General features: G+C 37.3%; 1 protein-coding gene across 40 annotated transcripts in view; it reads left to right on the forward strand.

The window, feature by feature from the left end:
• PTPRD (protein tyrosine phosphatase receptor type D) overlaps window positions 1-19,942 on the forward strand; it is a 1,154,223-nt gene that overhangs the window by 1,005,863 nt on the left and 128,418 nt on the right. For 20 of the 40 annotated variants that reach the window (XM_071425013.1, XM_071425049.1, XM_071425014.1 and 17 more), the window contains 6 exons: window positions 6,842-7,030; window positions 9,030-9,047; window positions 10,814-10,924; window positions 12,300-12,311; window positions 14,388-14,657; window positions 15,377-15,958. In XM_071425013.1, the coding sequence (XP_071281114.1) occupies window positions 6,842-7,030; window positions 9,030-9,047; window positions 10,814-10,924; window positions 12,300-12,311; window positions 14,388-14,657; window positions 15,377-15,958 (1,182 nt within the window). The remainder of the gene's footprint in view (window positions 1-6,841; window positions 7,031-9,029; window positions 9,048-10,813; window positions 10,925-12,299; window positions 12,312-14,387; window positions 14,658-15,376; window positions 15,959-19,942) is intronic. The other 20 variants (XM_071425029.1, XM_071425030.1, XM_071425032.1 and 17 more) reach the window with 3 other exon arrangements.

Here is a 19,942-nt window from a genome sequence, read left to right on the forward strand (position 1 = left end):
TTCTGGAACATGGATGTTTCAGTGGTGAAAATAGTTAAGTGAAATAAAATACTTAACAAACATACTAGCCAGTTTTCTTGACAATGTGTGGCCTTAAGTCCTTTGTACTTACCAAAGTCCTTGAGTACTTTGCCTTTATAGTCCATAATCCAAAACCAAAGTCATAGCAAGTGTTGGATATACATATCATAGTAATATCATCTTATTGTACTGTAACTCAGAAGACTATTCACACTATTCAGTCTTTCTTTTTAAATCATGATTGTGATTGCCAGAGTGATTCAGTAAGATAGCTATGCAAAATATAAGACTTCAAGACTCATCTGTTTCTAAAAGCTAACACTCTTCTTGCTGCTAGCAGGGCCTAAGCATGGCCAGAAAGTTACCTTTTACAGAAAAGATAGTAAAAATGTTAAGAAGCTGTGGCACAAATCCTAGCTAAACATGGCTGTCTTCCTTTTTCTTTAGCTGTATATTTAGTTGTATATTATATTATAATATATTATATATTTAGTTGTATATTAGACATGCAGGTTTTACCACAAAGGGTCAAAGCCATTGTACTGAAATCCTCTTCTTTCTTTGGGTCCAGCTTTTGCATACATGTAGTCTTACAGTACACCTGCATAGCTTGGGAAGTTCCATTCCTGAAATTTTATGAAATAATTACATCACTAAAAAAATATCTGAAAAAGAGATTGCACCTTTTTTTGTTAAGATGAGAGGAAATAGAGTTAAGCAATGAGTAGAACAGAGTTTATAATATATGGTTGTGGCACAGCTATGATTTTTTCTATCATTACCACTTAAAGATAAGTATGCTTTCCTTTTTGGATAGAACATAATTTTAACTTGTGGCTATTTTCAAGATACCACTCCATCAAAATTACTGTTCACACAAAAACACTGAGTTTAAGACTAGTTGCATTTATGAGGGCAAGCTCACCTCTAGGACAAATGCAGCAACAAGCAAAATTATGTATTTTACATTTGTTTAAGGTATACTTATATTGAAATCTGAATGTAAAGGGTAATGTGCTTTTTCCAATCAAGCTTCTTGGAAGGGAAGCAATTACTAAATTGGCAGCAAGGACATTGTTTACAGAACATAGAATCATAAAATGGCCTGTGTTGGAAGGTATCTTAAAGGTCATGTATTTCCAAACCCTCTAGAATGTCCCTTCCCATCTAGTGGAAGGGATACCTTCCACTAGATCCGATTGCTCAGAGCCCTACCCAACCTGACCTTGAACAATTCCTTGCCAGGTTCAATTCCAGCTTCACCTAGGCCTTCCTGATCTCATCCCTACACAACCATACTTCATATCTCTACTCTTCTTAGGTCACCACCCATCCTAGCTCTAACTGCTTGTCCATTTGCTTCTTTCCCTTCAGTCTGACCAGCAGTTCCCTACTCAGCCCTGCTGTTCCCTTGCCTTCCTTGCCCAGTTCCTTGCTCCTGGGGATTGCCAGCTCTTGCACTTGGTGGAAGACTTCCTTAAAGATCTGCCAGCTCTGTTCCACTCCCTGGTCCCTGAGGGAAGTCTCCCAGTGGATCTCACTGGCTATCTCCTTGAAGAGCTGGAAGTCTGCCTTCCTAAAGTTCAGGGGCCTAACTTTGTTCCTCACCTGGCCCGTACCCCTCAGGACTGCAGACTCCAGCAATGTGTGGTCACTGCAGCCCAGACTCCTTCCAGCCCTGATGTTCAACATCAGCTCACTTCCCCTGGTGCCCTTCAGATCCAGGATTGTATCCCCTCTGGTAGGGCTGCTGTCTATTCCTTTGCTCCAGAAAGAATCCCTCATGCTTTCCAAGAGTCTCCTGGCTTGCCTGCAGCTTGCTATGCTGCTTTCCCAGCAGAGTTTGGGATGGTTGAAGTGCCCCTGCAGGACAAGAGCCTGTGAGCATGATGATGCCTCCTGTAGCTGGAGCAAGAAGGCTTCATCAATAGAGTCCCTTTGATCAGGGGTCTGCACTTAAACCACCCACAAGGTTCCCTTTGTTGCTTTGGTCCCTGATCCTCAGCCACAGGCATTTGCCCTGCTCATGGCTGCTCTTCAGAGACAGCTCTTCACACTCAGTCTACCTCCTGATGTAGAGGGCCACCCCTCTGCCTCTCTCTTTCCTCACCTGTCTCTTCTGGAGAGCCTGTAGCCATCAATAGTCACACTCCAGTCACATCCCACCAGGTTTCAGTAATGGCAAGAAGGTGACAGCTTTCTGGCAGCTCAGTGGCTTCCAGCTTCTGTTTGTTGTCCATTCTGTGTGCCTTGGGTGAGCAATGTCAAACTGATTGAATATACAGAGATTTGAGAAATACGAAGAGCCATGATCCAAAGCAAGGCAAGGTCATTTTGTTGCATTCTCTCTTAAGGGCTCATCTGGTAATCTCTCTCTGTAATTGTTTTCTACATTGTTCAGATCATACGCTGAAAAATAATTTCTGTGAAGTCATGCAGCAATTGGAAATTATACTAGTGCTATACTAAATGCATCCTTTTAATGCCAATAATGAAATTCAGCACCTTTAAGGCAAATAACAGATTCAAAGTATGTGGGCTATTTCTAAATCACTTGTATCTGTCATCCTAAACAAAATACGTATTACATGTATAAGTCACTAAGCCACAAGGACAGAAAAATCTGACCTTTAATGGCCTCTGAAAATGACAGTACCAAATGGCTTTGAGAAGGTCAAGTCTGATTTAAATTGTTGATGAATTGGAAACTAATTGTCTGGAACTGAATTTTACATGGGAAGAGCAGAATATACTGTAGTTCAGAACCTAGTGAGCATATTAATGATCAGTAAAAAATATTTTTCCTGGCCACCTCACGTAAAATTATAGAGGTACCAATATATAAAAAATTTGTAATAGTTACTTTCCTCTTACTGTGGCTGAGATGCAGTTGTACAATGATTTGATGCTCAGCTTTGTTTCGTAGAGTGTTTGATGATCTGTCATACTTGGTATCACTAATGTGTAAAGACAGTTGTACAAATTATGAATAAACTTAGAGGAAAAAAAGTAAATAACATTCTAAAAATGAAATCCACCGTGATAAGCCCTCCAATTAGAAATTTCATTATTTCCCTTGTCCATTTGATGTTGTATATCTGGGTTTATTCCCAGATACCTTAAAGCCAGGTTGGATACCAGCCACAGCTGTCAAAAATATAACAGTTCTGGGTATTTGAATGTTCGATTTTGATGTTTCTCATGAAAATTTCATGAAGAGCGTTCATTCAAAGAGATTGTATGCATAAGGCAGATGGATGGAATTTAATTGCCCTTATTAGAAATAAGAAAGGGAGGCTCTTTACTACTTCATCCTATTAACATTCAAGATAGATTATCTTTGTTGTACACTTAGGTATTTGCAAAAGGGACTCTAGGGTTTTTTGTATAAGCCAAGTAGGAAAGGTAAGGTCATAAAAATCCTGTTCTGTGTCCCAAGTCAAATCTTGTCAGCTAATACCAAAGCAAGAACTTTTACAAGCAGACATGAAATATACCTTTATTTGGCAAGAGCCTAGGGCTGGTGAATGATTTGGCATTTATCAACTGATTGGTAGAAATCCTTGTTCTGAAGAGTCATGAAAGCTTTCTGGACAGTTGTGTTCACTGTACAAAGGCCCTGGAATTGTTGGTGAATTGGGTGAAAATTATTTCTCCTCTGTTCTTCCAGTTGCAGGTATTAGCATTGAAAGAAACAGATAGACCCACATGATTCCATGACTAGTGTCATCACCAAAATGTGGATTTCTTTGATAATGGGATGGCCTATATATGTGGCACCAGCTTGCTGAATGAGGACGGGATTCGGCTCTCTCCAAGGGGGGAAGAGATTCTTTGGTGAAGGGCTAGCAGGGCTTATTGATAGGGGTTTAAATTAGATATGAGGGGAGGGAGATATCATCAGGTTTAATAGCGATAAAGTGTGGGACATGCCATTCCACACGTACTAGTTAGATGGCTGAGCCAGAAAAAGTCTGGAGAGTGTAAGCAGGTCAGCAGCAGAGCACCAAGACAGTCCAGCCACAGCAGACAGAAAGTCAGCTTCATTGCGGAGCAACTTAAAACCCCTTTGTGCTAACACATGCAGCATGGGTGGTACTAGAGATGTGTGGATGCCTGCAGGCCTCTGACTTTAATTGGCATCATGGAAACACAGGGACCTCTCTTATGACTAGAGTGTTGGGATGAAAGAATGCAGCCACTACTCATCATATTTGAAAACTCGTGGCAGTCTGGTGAAATTTCCACCAACAGGAAAGGGGAAAACATGACCCCACTTTTAAAAAGGGAGATAAGGAAGACCAAAGAACTACAGGCCAAACAGTCTCACAATCAGTACTTGTAGAGGTCATGGAACAGATCCTCCTGGAAAATATGCTAAGAGACACTGAAAATAATTAGGTGATTGGTGACAGCCGGCATGGCTTCACTAAAGGCAAATCATGCCTGACAAATTTGGTGGCCTTCTAGGATTGCGTTACAGCAGTGTTGAACAAGGAAGGGCAGCAGAAATCATCTACATGGATTTGTGTGGAGCATGTGACACTCTACCAAATATCATCCTTGTCTCTGAACTGGAGAGGCAGGAATTTTGACAGGTGGATAAAAAATTGGCTGGATGATGGCACTCCTAGAGTTGCAGTCAACAGCTCAATTCTAGTTAGACACTAGTGTCAGCTGAAGATCTAAGAGATTCCTACTGGGACCAGTGCTCCTTGCACCTTTGTCAGCAACATGAGCAGTGGGATTGAGTGCTCCCTTAGCAAATATGCCAATGACACCAAGCTGTGTGATGGGGTCACCACAGTGAAGGACATGGATTGACCTTAACAGGCTTGAGACATGGAACCTGAGGAAGTGCAACAAGGCCGAGTGAAAGGTTCTGTACCTTTGTTGGGGTCATTCCAAATAATAATACAGACTTAGTGGAAAACAAATTGAGGCTTACCCTGGGAAGAAAGACAGGATGTTTGTGGATGAAAAGTTTGATATGACCCTGCAATGTACACTCGCAGCTCAGAAAGCCAATCTTATCCTGGACTGCATCAAAAGAGGCCTGTCCAGGAGGTAAAGGGATATGCTTACACCCTTCTATTCTTTTGTTGTGAGACTGCCACCTGGAGTACTGTGTCCAGGTCTGGAGCCTCCAACACAAGAAAGACTTTGATTAGTTAGAACGAGTCCAGTAGATAGCCACAAGTTGATGAGAGGTCTGAAATACCTCTTCTACAAAGAAAAGCTGAGAGAGTTGAGGCTGTTCAGCCGAGAAAGGATAAAGCTCTGGTGACCTTGTTATGCTTTCCAGTACCTAAAGGAGGGGCTACAAAAGGCTGGAGAGGAACTTTTCAAAAGGGATAGGAAATGGGAGATTTTCCCTAAGCTGAAGGAGGGTAGGTTTTGATTAGACCTTAAGAAGAAAAGCTTTACTCTGAAGGTGGTGAGGCACTGAAATAGGTTGCTCAGACAGTTTGTGGATCCCCCATCTCTGAAGGTGTACAAGACCAGGTTGGATGTATCTCTGAGTAATTTGGTCTAATGGAAGAGATTTCTGTCCATGGCAGAGGGATTGAATGTAGATTTTGTTTAAGGTCCTAAAGCCTTCTGTTATTCTATGGTTATCTATGTGCACTTGTATTGCAAGCAGTTAGGTAGCTCATGAGCAGCATCACACCCCAGGAACTACAAAGATCTGTAGGCTGTGTTTGCTTGCTATGCATTTTTTCAGAAAAGTCTGAAGACTTATCTGACATCTTTGAAAATGTGACACTTCTTAACTAAAGAGAGTTAATGTTGAACAATTTCTCCTGTTAGTTTTATCCCCTAATCAATTGCATGGCAGTAATGATTAGTTAAGACATTAAATAACATGTGGTTTATAGTTAGTGTTGATCCTCTTTCTTTGGTTATTTTTGATTTTCATTTTTGAATGGAATTAATATTATTTTTCAATAAAAATATTTTTGCCATTGCAGTGGAAATGAGGAGCAAGATTTTTTATTTCAAACAGGTTATTTTAGCCATGCAAACTTGATTTCTGAGAAATTTCCTGATCCTACTGTGCTGTCAGTGTTACTTGCTAGTAGGTGTCACATTATGAAGGCCAATTACTCTTGTACAATATTTTTTAATATTTCAGTATTAACCACACTAGCATGAGGATTTGGGGCTGTATCTGAGTATTTTAATAGACCCTGTTGTATCTATTCAATATCATTGTGAGTTTCGTGCCACTTTAACTTTGCTGTCCACACAGCTGCAATGTTTAGAATTTCTCAGTGTTTTGCAGTCCTACAAGGCATTCATCTTTGCAGCATTCCCTTGTAGCAGCAAAGCACTATCAAGTCCATCTATAGGATGGACAATCAAAGCACAGGGGCAATAGATAAGCAATAATGATAGAAGCAAGAAACATAACTTAGGTCTTCTGAGTTAGTGGCCAGATCTTACACTGCATAGTGATCCTTCCTTGTGTACTTCTCTGGTATAAAGAGGAATTTTCCTTAAGGTTGGTAGATTTGATAATGGTAACTTGATATTTCATGTAAAACAGTAGGGCCTCTTGCAAGAAGGGCAACATTAGTGTTCTGTGGTACCTTAGTATGAGTCCAATATGCTAGGTAGCGTATCTCATATGATTTTATAATTATAAAGCTTATAGCCATTTTTAATTAACTTTTTCTTTTGTATCAGCATTTTGATCAATTGTTTGTTGTTTATGAATAATTAGGGGATCACTAAATGTTAAGCAGGATGATTTGGGCTTTCATGCAGCACAGCACAACTGAAATTAAATCCCTCAATTTATGAATTTCTTTTTCAGAGGATCAAATTCCTCGAGGTTTTCCAACCATTGATATGGGCCCACAGCTGAAGGTGGTTGAACGAACTCGTACAGCTACCATGTTATGTGCAGCCAGTGGCAATCCTGATCCTGAAATAACTTGGTTCAAAGATTTCTTACCTGTTGACACAAGCAACAACAATGGCCGCATCAAGCAACTACGCTCAGGTAGGGTCTTGTTACTGTTTCCACCGACGCCCAGAGTTGTTCTCTCTCACTTTTTCTTTCTTTTCTTTCTCTCCTTTTTTAAAAATATTTTATTTATAGGTAATAATTTCTCTTTCCCCTCTCCTTTTCTGTGTTACTGAGTATGTTGTCCATGTCTGTGATGTTGTCATAGCTTTCTATAGAGTCTGTCTCTATGTGTTTTGCAGCTTCTGTTTACTCCACATTGCTCACTGCTGTGACTGTATTTTTTGATAATTTTTTTCTTTACTGCTTTCTGCAGTACTTGATGGATCCATTTTCTCCTCTTTCTTTCTTCTTTCCTTTTAATTTTTTTTAACAAATTTATTTCAACATTGGACTTCATTCAGAAATTGCAAGGAGTACCAATGGTTATATTCATCAAAACCAAAACCTGCATTAGACACTTCAATTAAAATCTAAAATGTGTTTATTGCTGTCTTTTCCACATTTGACTTCACCAAAGATTAGCCAGTTTGGACACATCTTCTTTCCTCTCACAAATACATAAAGCACAGTACTTCTTCCCATGCAGATTTATACCTGAAAAAAAAAAAAAGGAAATGAAATCTTTGGGAAATCTATGGAACAAAGTTGGGGGTTTTTTGCTGGCTGAGCATTTTTCCAACACATTTAGCCACAGTAGTGTGCGTCCACGCTAAAGCTTTATGAATCCTATATTTTCTGGATCTACAGAAGTCTGCTTTTGGTGTAGATTCCAGCTTTTGCTGCTCTTTCTCTCTCTTTGCCCCTTGCACCTCCCTAGCAGTTCTCTCACTCTCCTCCTGCCTTAGTTTATTCTTTTGCTCTCTTTAGATTAAAAACAAAACAAAACAAAACCAGAAACAGACAAACAAATCTCTAAATTTATCGAGTTTAATGCTTATCCCAAAATAAGATCCGATCATTGATCACTGGGATATAATGAGCTTTTTTCTTCAACAATTGTAGTAGATATCGTTGTAGAATCTAAGTTGTTTAATCACGTGTCTTCCCAGAATTCTCAGCTTTTGACCTGTCCTGTGATGTTAAATCGTCTTGTTAACCTACTTTTTGCTTGTTGTCAGCAGAACTGTGTAAATTAACCTTCTGTTAATGTAAATTAAGATTTTTTCACATGTGACATAGATGATTTAGTATATAAAGCTTTAACTGAAAACTTTGTACCAAATTATAAGGAATATAATAATATTTTTATGCTGTCTTTCTTCTCTCCGTATTTAAATCTCCAGAATCTATTGGTAAGTGCTTAGTTCTGAAGCGCACTTCACCCCCACTAATTTCCATATTCAGAATATTATTATTATGATTATGATAATTATTATATGATTAGTATTATTATTCTTAAAATGCATGGCATGCATTTTACTAACAGTCAGTGTAGTCACCAGACCCCTATAGTGGCGCACACGCACACCTCCACAGAAATGTTGTCTTATCAGTCATAGCAACACCTAAAAGAAACAGTACACATGTATCACATAGATCTAGAACAGTAAATGCCATAATCCAGCCTAAACTACAGTGTTTGTTTTGAGATAGACTTCAGTATATCCTCTTTTTATATATATATAGATCTATATATATATATATATATATATTTAAATAGAATTTCCAATATTTTCCTAAAATATGTCATAAGTACAGTTTTGTAAAGTTTCCTTTAAGTATTTGAGGCATATTTGATACATTTCTAACCCTATATAACCGAACGTCTAAGAACTCAGATGCTACTCTGAGAATGGCAGTGCAGCCAATTATAGCCTTTTTGCCCTTTGTGGTACAATGCAACTTGATTTTATAACCTGATAATACTATCTAATATATTCCTGTTTTAACAGTATAGTAATTCAAGTTTCTCTTAAGACCTTATTTAATTCTGTAAATCTAATTTGATTCTTCTTCCAAAGCCCTAGCCTCCTTCTTCTCGTACTAATGCTTCTTCTTTCTAATCTTATTTGCATTCATATTATCCACCCAGGTGGTACACCAATAAGAGGTAAGAGTGCTGAACTAACGTTCACAGAATGATCTTACTCATTCTTTCTGTCCTTTCATCCCTCTCATTTTGTCCTGTTTTTGGTTTTGTTTTGTTTTGTTTTCCATAAGGAAAAAACAAAACAAAATAAAAACCACGGAAATGTCCATCATCTGATTTTCTTTTTCCTTTGTCCTGTTTGGTTATAATCAGTGACTCTCATATTGTGACCTTTCTTTCTTCACATTGCCTTTTCCTTTCCCCTTTTCATTTGTTCATTAAAAAAAAAAAAAAAAAAAAAAAAAAAATAAAAAAAAAAAAAAAAAAAAAAAAGTGATATGCTTCAAAGAAAGCATATCCAGGTCTCCTGGCCATAGCCCAGTCACAGCGTACCATTTGTCCCTCTTTTTTCTTTTTCTTTTTCTTCTTCTTCTCTTTTTTCTTCTTCTTCTTTTTCTTCTTTTTTCTTTTTCTTCTTTTTTTTCTTCTTTTTTTCCTTCCTTTTTTTTTTTTGTCCAACTGGAGCAAAAAAAAGATCACTTTTTTCTTCCTTAGCTGTTCTTTTCCTGGACCAAAGCCAAGATGGTCTGGAGAACAGTAGCAGACATGCAGAAGACAACATGGACTATCTTCTTTTTGTCTTATCTTTCATAAAAGGTTTTTGGTTTTGTTCTTCTTCAATCCTCTTTTTTTTCTTTAACTTCATAAAATTTAAAATTATGTATCCCCCCCCCCAAAAGAATTACAGAAGTGGTTTTTTCCTTTTATTGTGGTTTTGCCTTTTTTTTTTTTTTTGGTTGTTGTTGTAGTTTTCTTTTTTTTGGAATTCTCTCACCTCTGGATTTTTGGATCTTCTAATCTACAGGCTTTGGAAATGAAAGGTTACTGACTCATTATTCTTGGTGGTATGTGGTATTGTTGGTTTTTGATTTTCTAGCAAAACTGTTTACTTCTTTTGTAATTCTTGTTTTATATTTTTCTTGGGTTTTGTGACACCACACTGCTAATCCCACTTGTGGATTTTGATGGGTGTCTCAGGAGGGGCCCTTCTATGGTCCTCAGCAGTGGTTGGTTGGTTCTTCCTTGTTGGCATAGACCATACTTTTGAAACTTTTTTGTCTTCTAATTCAACTGCTCTTTGTTTTTCAGCAAACGTACTTTAAGATTGTAAGTTGCGGAAAACGGTCTTTCTTTTCTTATCAATCTGCATGTCTTAAAGGAGTTTTATTTCTTTAAAATAATATTTTGATAATTGTAAATGACTAATACAATTTCTTTTTTTTCACTTCAAGCAGCCTTTTTGTTCTTGCTGCGCATTTTTGGCTTTCTTCAGCAGAAGATTTCTTGAAGTCTGTCCTGCTTTTTTATGAGTACCACCTTTTGTGCTACTTTTGTTACTAGATTGAAACAATTAGATAAAAAATAAAAAACTATAATGACCCAACTATTTAATCTCTATTGTTTTATTAAAAGCCATTCTTCCTTGAAGCAGTCTCACCCATCTTCATTTAATGGTTTAGGAAATAGTATTGTTTAGACAGGGTTTTGTTGTGTTTTTTTTTGCCAAATGCTAATTGTTTTCCTGTGCTAGCACTGATGATGTGAAAAAAATAATCTCTGTTTTTTTCATTGCATCATTTTCTGTCTGTGCACCTTAGCAAGAAAATGAATCGACGTTGAGTGGACCTTCGCATACAAGCTTTTCATATTGTTGAGGGGTGTATTATTATGGATGTAAAAAGCCTTCTCTGACCCTCTTTTTGGCAATGTATTTTATATTCATACAGGTGCCCTCCAAATTGAACTGAGTGAAGAATCTGACCAAGGCAAATATGAGTGTGTTGCAACCAACAGTGCGGGTACACGCTATTCTGCCCCTGCCAATCTATATGTCAGAGGTAGGAATGACATAACCCTGGCATCCACTGTTCGTGCAGGCTCAGGGCTAAGATACTCTCAGGATCTGTACAGTTACCACTGTAATGATGAAAATGCCATGGTAAATGTGTCAATTGTAAAGCTAATTTTAAACTGTAGAGGAAAGGCTTGGGGTTTATTTTGTTCTTTTAAAGCACTCTTGAGTCCAGTCTATCCTGTGGGTTAAGGTTTGTAAGTATATTTATATTTTTGCATTTTAACTTCTATTTTTTTCCTGCATTAAGTTAAATTGTGCTTTGCATTTATTTTCTTGTATTTGTTTTGTTTTATTTTGCTTTTCTTTTCAAACTCCTGAAGTGACTGCTCTGTGTGCCACTAATCAGCTGAGTGTAACCCTGGGGCATTGAGGTGTATGCCTACCTGACCTCTGCTGTCTAACTGCAAAGGAAAGGCTTCTAACATTATAACTTTATGTATGCAGAGCAAAACTGTATTTTCTTCTTTTCTCTTTCTTCTTAATATATATGTATGTGTATATATATTTTTTTTAATTTTTTTTTTTTTTTAGTGTAGACTTGTAAGTGAAGTGTAGTCCTTTAGAATGATAGGAGTCAATTGGCTATATTATTTTAAGACATTTCCTTTGTGTATGACAGGTATGACTAATAATAAAACCATTATATTCTTCTGTATGGTGGTAAAAATGGTTATTAACATATGGATTTTTTTTTTTTGATTCAACTAGAAAGAAGGGCTTTGTTTCAGGCAGTATTTCCTACGTCTGATTGATCTAGAGTTCTGTAAAACAAAGCCTATTACATACATACATACATATGTGTGTATATATATGTGTGTGTGTGTGTGTCTATTATATAAGGGGACGGGCGGGGGAAATAGGAATGAAAATATAAACAGCTTAAACCTTACTGTAGGATGGATGACCTAACAGAAAATGTCTAGCCTGATTTTGAAATTTTTTTAGAGCTGATTTTTCTATCAACCTGATGCGTTTTCATATGGTGTTACTCTTTTGGCTAATTAAAAAAGAAAAAGAAAGTAAAACCTTTCATAGTTATAACATCCGTAGAAATTTATTTGATCTTTTATTTTCTTTCTCTTCTCCTCCAACATACTGACTCTCCTGTACTGCATGAGGCATGTATACCTTTATATCCAAAGGAAAATTTCAAAATTATGCTAGCTATTGTTTCCATTGTAGCTGTGGAAAATGCTAACTTTTCAAGATGAGGTAGGAAGGTTTAATTAGAGCAAGTAGAGATGTTCAAGTAGCAGTTGAAAGCCTTGATATGGCCTTTTTACTCTCTCTGTGTTTCCCTTGTTTTTCTCCTTTCCTCATTTCATTGTGTTCTGCATCAAACCCCCTACATCCCTCAGAGCTGCGAGAAGGTTGGTGTGTTTTTTACTTTTTACCCACCTTACAAAACTATTAATTAAACCAATAACAAAGAATACAAATGAAATGAATGTAGCTGCATTGTGGCATTTTTTAAGTTAATGTTATGTTTAAGCAGAGAATGCTCTGGTCATGGCTTCTGATGAGTGCTGGTATCTAACTGTTGTGCATGACACGAGAGAATGAACCTGGATGCATGGCAATCTCTTTAGCTTTTAATACTAACGTCTACTAAACTTGGTCAGTGTTCCTGCTTTTCTTCCCTTTTAATTTCTTGTTCATACTGATGCCTGCTTTTCAAGGAATGGTTTCAGTAGTTGCTTTTCCAAATAGCCCACGCATGAAGACTAAACTCTCCTTTGTCTATAAGGATTTTGTGCAATACAAGAAGTTGCTCATTGCTTGGTGTTTGCTTTGTGTGGCCTCTGTGAACTGGCCGTTTACGGATGTTTTGCTCTCTGCTTGTTCCCCTTCTGCCTGTCATTCACTCATGAGGCCATTGCAGTAAGCCCCTTCTGAATCCATAGAGGATCACGGAAATTTAATCAAGCCTGGAGGAAAGGTTTCAGATTAATATAGTTTTCCTGTTGGTTTTTTGGTTTTTTTTTTTTTTGTTTTCAAACTCACTTATAGTCTTATTTTACTTCTAACTTTTTTGCTGAATTAAAACTGTGTTTAATGATTAGCCTCTATTAAGGCCAAATAAATACAGTTTTGAGTACACCATCCAATGAAAGGCCTAAATGCAAGCCTACCTCTCTCAGCTACCTCTGTCACATCCACCTCCTACACACATGTGCACACCACTGAGAATATTTGAAGCAGGAACACTGATCTGTTATTGCCTGGTAATTTTCTCGGTGTTGTGTTTGTTTTTAACTACTTAATATTAACTACTCTGTTAGTGAAATGTCCTGCTATGTGTTTAAGGTTGCCACCCCTTGCTATCAATACAGAAATGTCTAATATTATTAATCCTTATTTTGCTTTCCCTAAACTGTGAGCATAGTAGAACCCTGAATGTTAAATATTCTGCTATTTCCCCAGTCGCTCTTCCTAGCAGTTGCTTTTTAACCACCTAAATTTAATCTAAGTTCCTTCTCCCTCAAATGCTATGCTCCTCTTAAACTCCTGTATCTGTCAGCCTATCCTATTTCCATCGCTTTCAAGTTTCTTTTTCTCACCCAGTGGGGTTTTTTTGTGTTGTTTTCTCTCTGCAGTTTTTACTCAGACATTTCCCTAAGCATGATTCTCTACAGTTTCTGTCATTTGCTTGCCTGCATGACCAAATCCAGTACTTTGTACTGGCTTTGCCTAGTTTCTTTCTGTGACTCTGTCTCTTTTTCTATCTGTCTCTCTCTCTCAATATATATATGTATATGTATATTTATATACATTTGTATATATGTATACATATGTGTGTATATATATATATATATATATTTGAATCTGTGTGCAATTCTATATTTTTTCTATGTTTGTTTCAGTGTTAGTGTGAGGTCTTGAGGCTGCATCTACTTTGAGTCTGAAAGCAAATGAAATTGCACTTTCAATTTATTCTAGGCAGTGTGTTCCAGGACTGTGATGTGACGATGTGGTGTAGCACATTTATTCACATCAACTGGAAGCATGCAGCATTGAAGTTGGTGATCAACTCAAGCATGCTGTTGACCTTCCAGTTTTCTTCTGTGCATATATATATGTGTCGGCATAAAAAAATGCATATATATATGTGCGCCTGTGTGTGTGCGTGCACGTGTGCGTGTATATCTTTGCATGGTGTTTGTGTATTGTTAGTATGTAGTTAGTTACATGTGGGGCCCTAGCAGGTCTGAATCAGCCTTTGTATGAATGTGCCTAATGATATCCTCAAATAAATACAGAATAAATCATACTGTGTGCAGACAAAATTCTTGTTTAGTCTCTTATTTCTCTTATATATATTTTCTGGCAGACTGGAATAAACACTAAAATAATAAATTGTGTCTGTACACTGCATGCTTTCCTTATGCAAGACTCAGTTTCCTTTTTTGTATATGTTATTACCTTTTTTTTGTGTTTTGTTCCAGTTCGACGGGTCCCACCGAGGTTTTCTATACCCCCAACAAATCATGAGATCATGCCTGGCGGGAGTGTAAATATCACCTGTGTTGCGGTGGGATCACCAATGCCATATGTGAAATGGATGCTAGGAGCAGAAGATTTGACACCTGAGGATGATATGCCAATAGGGAGAAACGTCCTTGAGCTTAATGATGTCAGACAGTCTGCAAACTATACTTGCGTTGCTATGTCTACCCTTGGCGTTATAGAAGCAATAGCGCAGATAACTGTCAAAGGTATATCTCAAGCACATTTATTTGGACACAGTTCTGTCTTTTATTTCATTCATTCTGAGCAAACATATTACACTGAAAGGTCTAAATGCCATTTGCCCTCTTAAATCAAGAGGGTAAATCTTCTAACCACTCACTAGCATAAGACAAAATACGGGTTCAGACAGCAGTAATAATCACTAATTGAAAAATTAATATTTATTAAAATAAGTTAGTAATAATTTTCCATTACTCTTCTGTGTCTAGCTCCCAGCCTTCATTTCAGTTAAAGAAATTATCTTGAAATGTTGTGTTTCTTTATCAACAGCAGGAACCTTTGAGAACCAGTCATTTGATTTTTAGAATTGCTGGGTGTCCAAGTATCATATTCACTGAGTAATTGAAAACAAGAGGTTCAAAAAATATCTGAAAATTCAGTTATAATTGTGAATTGCCTTTCTATAAGATTCCTCTTTGGATATGGTTATGGATTTATTACAAAAGTCAGTATCATTAATTCATGACAAATTAACTGCATTGGACAGAGTGAAGATTTTCCAGTAGTTTTTGGAGGAAATTGTAATTGACAAAAGCTTGCTCTGAACAGATTACTCCTTCTTTCCATTTTGTCTTCCCGTTTATTTTTGTTTTGTTCTTAGTTACTGTTTGTAAGCTTTTTTATTCTAATAAAGAATGTCTACTGTTACATAGTGCTAACTGTATTTTTTGTTATGTGTATTTAGCCTTACCCAAACCTCCTGGAACACCTGTGGTGACAGAAAGCACAGCAACTAGCATAACGTTGACTTGGGATTCTGGAAACCCTGAGCCGGTTTCGTACTACATAATCCAACACAAACCCAAAAACTCAGAGGAGCCATATAAAGAAATTGATGGGGTGGCCACAACACGTTACAGCGTGGCTGGCCTAAGCCCGTATTCAGAGTACGAATTTCGGGTAGTTGCTGTAAATAACATTGGGCGAGGGCCCCCCAGCGAGCCTGTGTCAACAAGGACTTCAGAGCAAGCACCTTCAAGTGCACCACGCAATGTACAGGCCCGTATGCTGAGCTCCACCACCATTCTGGTACAGTGGGAAGAGCCCGAGGAACCTAATGGGCAAATTCAAGGTTACAGAGTTTATTACACCATGGACCCCACTCAACATGTCAACAGTTGGATGAAGCACAATGTGGCTGACAGCCATATTACCACTATTGGGAATCTGGTACCCCAGAAAACATACTCTGTGAAGGTTCTTGCTTTTACTTCTGTTGGGGATGGACCACTTTCTAGTGACATTCAAGTCATCACTCAAACAGGAGGTAAGCTAGCAATGAGCAAAATTTGTGAGAGAGACTTTCAGTTTAAAATGTTGCAAAAAAACTACCCCTCAAGTATAGCCTGTTTATTCAGGCAGTTTTTGCAGATAACCTTTCTAAATTCCACAGTGCAGGTTATCTTTGCAGAGTGGAAATTACCCCATCATGCTTTCTTTTTTCATCAGTGTCAAAAACTATATCTGCAGTGCAACTGAAATCTCAGGGAAACCTTCATTCTGGGGGTGGCCAAATCTTACGGCTTTTGTTTGGCAGTGCTCTATGCACTAAACCTACTTCTCAGTAATTCTTTATAGCTTTTATTGAGATGTTATTTGTGTGTTTTGGTGGGTTTTCTTTAGGCGATATGCAGTTCTCCTATGCCGAATCACTCTAGGGAATATTGCTTTTGGAAATTTAAAATGTATGTGTACTGCATATTTATTCAAATAGTTGGTAAAGATTCTGAGAACACAGAAAACATGAGAGCAATAAATACAACAAATCTTTGTGTACATTCAAGCAAGTAGGTTTGTACACTTTGGATTTATAAGTCAAATCAAAGCTGCCCCAAAAAAATGCATACCTCAGGGTCACTATTTTTTTGGTTTATGTTTGCAGTTAGGTTGTTTTGTTTCTGTTCAAGAACTTTTAGGTCCATGAATTAGTTTTACTAGTAAAGGAAAAGCAAGCACAGTAAAAAACATGGCAGAAAAGTTTTTATGAAATCTAAAGTGAGAAGCTCTGGTAGAGTTACACTGCACAAAGTGTTTTATTGTAGCAATAAGAAATAAAAGGTCCTTTTGTCTAGCAGTTTAGAGAAGTCTGTATGAAGTATTACTGCGGGTCAGTGATTTCCTAGAAATATATAATAGTACTTGAATTTTTTAGTACAGGAAAGTTTCCTGTGGCAGAATTTAGCATCCCTCCAATTCTTAAAAACAGATCTCTAAAGTATAACTGTAGACTGTTATGTTTCATCCAGTTTTTACTTCTGCATTTTACCAACATGCATTTAATAAAGACAGAAATTGATGTATTGTCCTGGAATCATTCTAGGCGTTGTGTTGCACAAAGATCTAGATGTTACCTTTTGCAGTATCTCAGCTAAGTTACAAAGTTACGAAATTTGCACATGCAATTGTCAATATATACACCACAGTTTAGTTTTGGCATTTGCAACCATTTTCAGAGAGCTAGTTTTGATTTTGACATCTGACTTCTGATTGAATCCACATTCATGAGGCTTTTCCAGAAGAAGGTTTAGTGAGCTCCTTATCTGTGTTTTCACTCACAACTGCAAACCTCTTAGATTAGCAAGTGTCTGACAGTGGCTTCCTCAGTGAAGGATGAAGGAATCAAAATAATGAGCACTGAGGCTCAGCTGGACTGGCCCAAGTTACATTACTTTCTGAGGTCACTTCACAAAAATAAGCATGTCCATCTGTTTCTGATTACTGTTGCAATCTGAAGAAATTATAACAACATTAACAGTGCTGGAGTGTTTCTCAATACATTATTCCAATGTTTAATTGTGACTATATTAAAGAAATTGAAAGAAAACAAAGAATGGGGCATACAGGAAGCATATTTAAGCACTGATACTTTTACTTGAAATACAGATGTTTTAAGTCGTAAAAGAGATAGAAAATACAAAAGTCTAGTGAATTTGTCCAGTTCAGGGTATGGTTAAAAACTAGGATTTGCCCATCTCTCTACCAGTTGTTTATCTTCAGCAAACATCATAGAAAAAAATGCCCTCCTTGCCCTTCTCTTCCCAATTTGCTTTTATGTACATCTGAATATGATTGTTTTAGTTAAAATCTCTCAAGATTAAACACATTCCATATATTAAAGCAAATATAAAGTGCCATTTAAGGTCAGGGAAAATGGATTTAATGGAAACATTTTAAAAGAGTTAAGGTAGGAATGGGATGCTGATTACATTTGGTTGATTTTATTTTAAACAAATAAGCCTGCCATTATATATATATATTTAGCTTAACCCTCACCTTGGGGATATTAGACCATATATAAAAGAAAATCTTGCTGACAAGTGTGACTTACAGGCTCTATTAGATGGTTCAGAGTTTTCCTGCCTTAAGTGTATTCTGATCTTTGGAGAGAGATTATAAAAATGACTAATTTGTTCTTAAAAATACTGTTCAGAGGAATTTTTATTTTCTTAGTATAGCAGAATTACTCTTTTGAAATAGGTGTATGAATGGCTTCTTTCTTTGCAGATCAGTCGAAACTCTGCTGGTAGTGAAATTTAGATTTTTAATTAAAATATTTACTGGGAGCATGTAGTTTGAGGGGAAGTGAAGGGTATATTTTTCGGACAACCAGACATTGAAAAAAACCCCAAAAAATTCAGTTTTGGTGTTCAGTATTTTTCTTAAGCATTTGAAGGCAAAGCCATGTCACATTGCCCAGTTGTTTTCAGCAGTGCCTTCTTTACGGTAAAAAGACCCAATTTTAACAGATTCTGTAATCAGAAAAGAGCTGTGGAGCTGAGCCTTTTGAGTAAAAGGAAACCAGTTCCAAAATTTGAGAAAATCTTTACTCCACATTTTGGCCAAAGGATTAGATTCTGTTCAGGATGGAGTCAGGATTCGTCTATTACGTAGGTTAATTGACTTACCAAATTTTAGAATAAAGGAAGATTGATACAAGTTTTAGGGTGATACTACTTTTGGTTTTGTTTTTGTTTCTGTTCCTGTTCCTGTTCTTGTTCTTGGTCTTGTTCCTGTTTTTGTTTTTTTACTTTGTTAGAAAACAAAATTTGTTTGAATCCAGTTTAGCTGCTCAGGACGCACTTTTCATAACTCCTTTCTGGGCTTAAACTGGTCATAAGAAACATCATTTAATCTGTGTGTACCAAGAAAACTTAGAGTTTTGAACTGTCTCAGTTTGGGCATTCATTTAATTTTTAACCTGCAAAGAGAGGAGAGCTAGTAAAGGAATTAAGTGAATCTTGTTTTTCTTCTGAGCTTAGATAGAAAGACAGGAGAGAGTTCACAAGGTCTATTGGATAGCGAATTACTGGAAAAAGAGCTAGGGGAAAAAATTAATAATATTCAAGGAAATGAATGTGCACCTGTTGGCATATGTTTCAGTGGAAAAAACTTAAAGCACAAAACATATTAGTTTTAAATGAAGGATTCTCCATTATTTGAAAACTGAGATTTATTATAATTATTAAAGGGTAATGCTCTGAACATAGGAAAAAAGACAGTAATGAGAAGCTCAAGTATCTGACTTGCAGGGCACATAAATGGAGCCTTAGATTCAACAAAATTAATGTTTCTGGAGTTCTTGTGGTAAAAGAAGATTAGAAGTTCAGAGAAAGAGTTGGTAGCAAGGTAGTACTGTTCTGTGTTGTAGCAAGCTAGCTACTTTACCAGACATTTAAATTTTTTTTCATGAACACATAAATGGGGAGACCTGATGTCTCTGAAACCCCACAGTCCTAGCCTGCTGCTGCAAAATGCCTTTTGCAGCATTTCATGAAATGGACTTCCACATGAAAAGAGTTGAGAGCATGTACCTAGAATCTCAAAAAGCAAGAAAGCAGGTGGGACAAATTTAGGGTTGAAAGGAACCTCTGGAGATCATCCAGTCCAACTCCTCTGCCAAGGTAGGGTCACCTGGAGCAGGCGACAAAGGAACATGTCCATGTTTTGAGTGTCTCCAGAGAGGGAAACACCACAACCTCCCTGGGCAGCCTGTTCCAGTGCTCTGCCACCCTCAATATAAAGAAGCTCTTCCTCAGGTTGAGGAGAAGTTTCTTGTGGTTTAATATATGGCCACTTCATCATCCTCTCTGTGGCCACCACTGGAAAGAATCTGCCATCATCCTTGTGGCATCCCACTTTGAGATACCTACATGTATTGATGCTGAGGTGGGGTATAGGATAGCTTTTTAACTGACTTAAATTTTAAAACTTCCCTCAAGGGACATTTGTTCCCTCGAGGGACATTTCTGGT

The sequence above is a fragment of the Agelaius tricolor genome, unplaced genomic scaffold, assembly GCF_023055355.1.
Source record: "Agelaius tricolor isolate 1412-34295 unplaced genomic scaffold, bAgeTri1.0.p SCAF_4, whole genome shotgun sequence".
Taxonomy (NCBI): domain Eukaryota; kingdom Metazoa; phylum Chordata; class Aves; order Passeriformes; family Icteridae; genus Agelaius; species Agelaius tricolor.